Source organism: Pyxicephalus adspersus, chromosome 1 (assembly GCF_032062135.1).
Source record: "Pyxicephalus adspersus chromosome 1, UCB_Pads_2.0, whole genome shotgun sequence".
Taxonomy (NCBI): domain Eukaryota; kingdom Metazoa; phylum Chordata; class Amphibia; order Anura; family Pyxicephalidae; genus Pyxicephalus; species Pyxicephalus adspersus.
This window is the reverse complement of record NC_092858.1, coordinates 67,268,899-67,274,684: the sequence shown is the minus strand read 5'-3', so window position 1 is coordinate 67,274,684 and position 5,786 is coordinate 67,268,899. Positions and strand designations below refer to the sequence as shown.

At 37.7% G+C, this 5,786-nt stretch overlaps 1 protein-coding gene across 1 annotated transcript in view; it reads right to left on the bottom strand.

Moving 5' to 3' along the window:
- OCA2 (OCA2 melanosomal transmembrane protein) overlaps nucleotides 1–5,786 on the bottom strand; it is a gene marked incomplete in the record, with an annotated part of 91,987 nt that overhangs the window by 54,306 nt on the left and 31,895 nt on the right. Inside the window, 1 exon segment of the mRNA XM_072412868.1 lies at nucleotides 4,304–4,461. Coding sequence (XP_072268969.1) covers nucleotides 4,304–4,461 — 158 coding nt within the window.

Genomic DNA, 5,786 nt, shown 5'->3' with positions numbered 1-5,786 from the left:
ATTGTTTGAATATAAACATGTGCACAAAACTTTTTACTGCTAACATTTGTGTGCTTAGAACAGTAAACACCTCGCTGAGCACATACAAAAGCAATACATGTTTTATGGTTTTGGAAAAGCCTGACGGACTGACTTGCTGTGTTTTGGGCAATAACCGAAGGGTCCCCAATAAACAGTGTATCTTCTATTTGTTTAGCAATTCATCTGCCTAAAATGCAAATTGAGAACTTCAACATGTTCAACATATATATATATAGTATGTACTGTGTTGGGTCCTTTGCTTTGGTATAAACTGTAAATAAATTGACACAGTGTACACATTTTGAAGGATCAGAGTCTAATATGAAATAGCCTCATGCTTCATAACAACCCCCCCCCCCCCCCCTTTCCCCCAGCACTAAAGAACCTTGGCTACAAAGCTTACATTAATTTATTCCCTAGATCAGGAACATAACTATAATAATCTCACTTGTCTCTGGTGGACACAAATCCAACTCTGATCTTACAAACTGCAGGTAAGCCAGGTCTGTGATCACTGGAGACAAATGAAGTTATTACCAGTTTGTGCCTCCCCTGCACCGCTGCTATGTGTATAGAAAAACAGACCGAGTATAAATCCAGATTCTTTTTCTCATGACATTTTGGGAAAAGGTATACCCTGGTATATAAGGTAAAGAGTAAAAATATAACCAGTGAGGCAAGTATCAACCGTCATCAAACTTGATTTTATCACTAATGCTTAGCATGCCCAGTGTGTGTACAATCTAAATATGGAGAACTTCCTGACAAATCCCTTCCGATTCCATTATTGCAGGTAGATTATTACACTACATACAGAATTTTCAATTCAAGTTGACATGATAAAAAGTCCTAACAGAAAAGGCTTCATTTTTTTATTGGTAATGGTAAATGCAGTAGGAGAGATTGAACTGGGCTTTTACAACACTTCCCCAATGACCCAGCAGGCATGTGTTGATAAAAAGAAATGGGGAAAAAAAGGAGTTTCAGGTGAATCAGTGGGTAGTGCGTCTACTCATCGATGGGGTTTATTAACAATGCTGACATCTGTATGGGTACAGTAGCTAAATTATCTAGTCTATGACACTTTCACTAATATTAATAATAGGTATGGCTTATTCAATGGTCCTAATGCCAGTATCAACAGGTATTTACAAACTGTGTTTAAACAGATCGACTAGTTTGACCACAGTTCTACTAAGCTCTTATGTTGAAAGCTATTTACATTGTAGTGTTTGAGAGCATAATGGACAAAAACCTGAACATCTGTTTCCAGTATCTGTTCCAATTCCAATACCTTTATCAATCCAGGTTTTCCACCAGCCCTGGCATTTTTTTGCCCATTGGGCAAAAACAATGCATGGTACAAAAGCACCAGGCAAGGTTGTGGACAGAGTCAGCTGTTGCCTCTCTAAATGTAATCCACTGCTACAATGTAAGATCCATTTGCATTAAAGCTCAATACTCATTTGCTTTGGTGAACACCTTGAACTCTGAACCCTAGCCCTTTTCAATGCCTTTATTAGCATGGCAACACAGGAGGCTCACTACCTTTGTGACACATTTTAACATTTTACAGTTTATTCCAACTTTGTATTTTGTTTCTTGATTGTATGCGTTGAGTAGTATATAGTATAGCATAAATATATATATTTTATTTCAATGTAACATTATCAAATTGAAATGTAAATGTTCTGTACAGTGAAGCATAATTTGCAAAAAAAGATTTACCAGAACTACAGGTAGCCCAGCATAGAACAAAAGGCTGAAATGACAATTACTATACTCCCAACTTCAGCTGACCGTAACACGTCCATCTGGCTCATAGTAGTTCTGTTAGTGAACTAATAATCATAAGACAAAATCACTTGGAAAGGTAGCACTACATTAGTAGAAAGCAGCGACTGGAAGTACATTTTTAGGAATATTTTTTTTTTTTTTTTTACTTTTACCTTCTAGGTTAACAAAATATTTTGTCAGAAAAGATGTAAAGACAGATGTAAAACTCTGTTCTGCCAGAGGACTGCTAAATCCAGTCCTGCAATTCATTTTCAAGTTTAAAAAAATCATTAGCTTTTCAATGGGCAAATCACATTTCTTTGCTTGGAACATATCTGATGCCCCCCAAATAAGAGGAATATTATATAATAGACAAGTCCCCCCCTTGGCATCCCTTACTATACCTACTCAGAGTAGGATGCTATTGTGGCTGGTATACAGACAATTACAGTCTTTTGTGGCTTCCTTCACCAATGCATCGCTGCTACATAGGGGTCTGATGGGCCTTGAGTCGATACTTAGCTCGGATACTAAGCCGTCCTATGTTATATCACTGTTATATACCATAATCACTCAGGAAAATGACTCGGGCACCCCCGTTTACAACAGATATTGGGAAAGAGATTTGGGTGATTCATTATGGAAGGACAGCTGGAAAAAATCCTTCACGCCATGATATGCAAAGCACAGGGGACCAATTTTAAGATACTGTGTAGATAATATTATTGCCCTGTGGACTTGCATCGCATTTCTCCTACCGAGTCCTAAAGATGCTGGCGCTGCCTTTCCCAAAAAGGTTCATATCTGGTGGGAATGCCTGGTGATTTTTAGTTTTTGGGAAACACTGATCCAATTATAATTTTACGCTTGTACCAGGTCTGACATCCCTAAATTTCCCAAGGTGACCCTACTGTCTATGGTTCCTGGGTTGATCAAAACTACCAAAAGAGGGGGTGCTTCATCATTTTCTCATGGCCTTCATTCCAAGACTTTGGAAACAAACGTCAGCCCCTTCTATAAAAGACTGGGTCTCGAAAATTCAACATAGGAAAACGGCTGTCTCTCTGCAGAAGTCTCATACACTCTTTATGTATTCTTCTGCAGAAATTAGACCAGTATCTGCCCAGGTTTCCACATTTAAAAACAGAAGGCATTGTAAAGTGCATAAAAGAAGGTCCAATCATTATAATCACAAATTAACCATTCTGTTACAGCTTCTAAAATTTGAAACATAGGGGGGAATGCATCCCAAAGGGGTATGGTCTCTCTCTCAATACAGAAGAACTTAGAACTGTATTCTTTTTCAAATGACACATCTTCAGCTTTCCAAGAAACTCACAGGAAAGCATAGTGATGCTACTTTCACCCAGGCATGCCCAAAAAATATCTTAGTGTAAGGTATAAAGATTTTCCCCTTAATGTACACATTCTAATTATGTTTAATTGCATTTTTTGTGGAATCATTTTCATGCAAGGTATGCTTGATTTTAAGGTCACTTAAAAACTACTGATATTTTCATGTTTTTAGGCTGGCTTTACAAAGACTTTGTATACTGCTATACTAATTTACCTAAACATTTCTACTACACCTACATATTACTTAAAACTGTCACAATCAAATTGGTACTTACTTGTATTGCATATATTGACTAGTGATGGTGTTTGAATTCGAGTTGTCCCTATATTCGACCCGAATATGGCTGTTCGAATTAGTATAGACCTGACCCGAAAAACACGGGATTCGATGGAGCAAATTCATGTGTGAAAAAATGTGTTTAAAAAAAGTTAAAGTAATTTATTGAATGTGTGTGATTTGTGTAAGTAACTTATTTATTTACAGGTCCATCCCACAATGTCAGTATGGGATCCCCGGGCACTAGAGGTTAAATGGGGACAAGTCTCCCTATTCAAAACCTTCCGATTGCTCTTGCAGTTCTTCACAGTCTCTAAAAAATCACCCAAATTCTCAGACCATTGACTTTAATGGTGTTCGATAACCCAAACAATATCTAACTCTTCGATCGAATAGCTGTCGAATCGATTAGTGAGATATTCAACCAACACTAATATTGACTGCATATTTGTCATTTTACAAATTGGCATTTGAACCATAAAGTGGATCCCAACTTTAAAAAGTACAGTTGCTTAGTTATAAGGAAATGGGGGGGGGGGCTGGGGGGATCAGACAACAGCCAACACTGGCAAATAGCCATTTGCTAGGAAATTTTATAACTTCAATGAATGTCCAGGGAGAATGTAAGTGAATGAGGGTTGGCTAAACATTTATAAAATAACCTGTTCTTTAAACATGCTCAACAGCAGACTATTGAAGAATGGTTATCAAACCAAGACTTTAGAGAGATCCATACAGTCTAACCGAAGCACTGAAAATGTTTATTGTATAAAAAACTAAAGGCAGTTTTCAAGTTACATGCTGTAAAATGTAAGGTTAAGTAGTCCTTAACACAAAAACATATATTGCTTTTCATTATAGAAAGACAGCCACCTGGGTAGGGCGGCGCCTCCTTGAAACAGGATCATCCATTTGAACAATTTGTATGAGAACATAATCTTCATTTCTTCGATCAATCAAGTCGCCGGCAAATGGTCCATCAACTTCTAGCTTTAAGAGTGCAGCATCCCGAAAATCCGTTAGGTTGACAGCTTGTAGGAGAATATGGGTTAAGGAGCTATGAAGATTAAGTGGATATATTTTAAGCACAACTTTAATAAAAGACATTTTATAGCCTGTTTAAAGAAAATAAAGCAACATTTAACTGCAATACAGAGATTTCCACTGCAGTACATTTTATTTCTACAAGATCGCCTCAGTCTGATGGCCATCATCACTCAACTGACCCACTTTTTCAGCACCCAGATCATCCTAGAGGCACTGCAAGCTGTAATTAGAAAGTAGAAAAAGTACCATGATGAGCTCACCTCTGCTCATTAGGCAACCTGATGAGGCGCCTAGGCCTTCTGGTCAGGTTCCTGAACTATAGAAAAACTAGGATCTCATCCTTACCAATAATCCTTTGTCTTATGAAAATACTTTCTTTTCCAATTTCCCCCCCCAAGTCACAGAGGAAACCGTGACCGTGTTATTTAGGAAGTTAGAAAAGAGACTCTGGGTCAAGGGGATTAAATTCAGTATGCTGTATTCTTGATACCACGTGCAAACAAATAAGGTTAAAATTTTTGGCACACCCTCCAATGCCTCTGACTGGCTGGATACTCTACCACATGCTTTTCATTGAATATTGCCTCCTTCTATTCTTATATCACCATCAAGATGTTATTGGGCCCTTCTCTCTTTCATCTTTGGTTATTTCAATCTACCACTAAAATGTATTGGTATATATCTACCACTAAAATGCACTGGTATATATTTGCCCTATAAAGGCAAAAACAAAGATAGATCCTGCCAGAAAATGTTAAACAGGAAAGTTTAGCAAAGCTGGATGTAAGATCAATATTTGTTTTTTCTTACTGTCTTAAACATGTTCAGCAACAACTTCTATGACCATATCTGTTGTTGTGATGATTCCTATGCCTTTACCAACATTTCCAGGACTTTACTTATCTTAAAGCCTTAGCATTCTGGATAATATCATATTCATATACTGTACATTAAAAGTCTCCACCAAAATGTATTACTACAGCTGACTACAGAGGCCGGATTAGATATTTTTACCTTGTCCATAACACTTTCTTGTCCAACATTTCATCCAAGTTTCCCTCATGCAGGGAGACAGTGAAGGTAGAACATAATGAGTGTATTGTCCATAGTAACCAGGAGGCACTGCCTGGTCTTTGAACTTAGGTTAGCTGGCTAAAAATATCAAAAAGGTGGCCTCTCCCTCAGTATAAAAGGTTGGGCTCCCAGGAGCTATATTGACAATGTGTTTTAGTTGTGATAGGGAAAGCATAAAAGTGCTGCTGATAAAGTAGGGAGAAATGTGTAAGGCTTGTAAACACTAGCTTTTAAC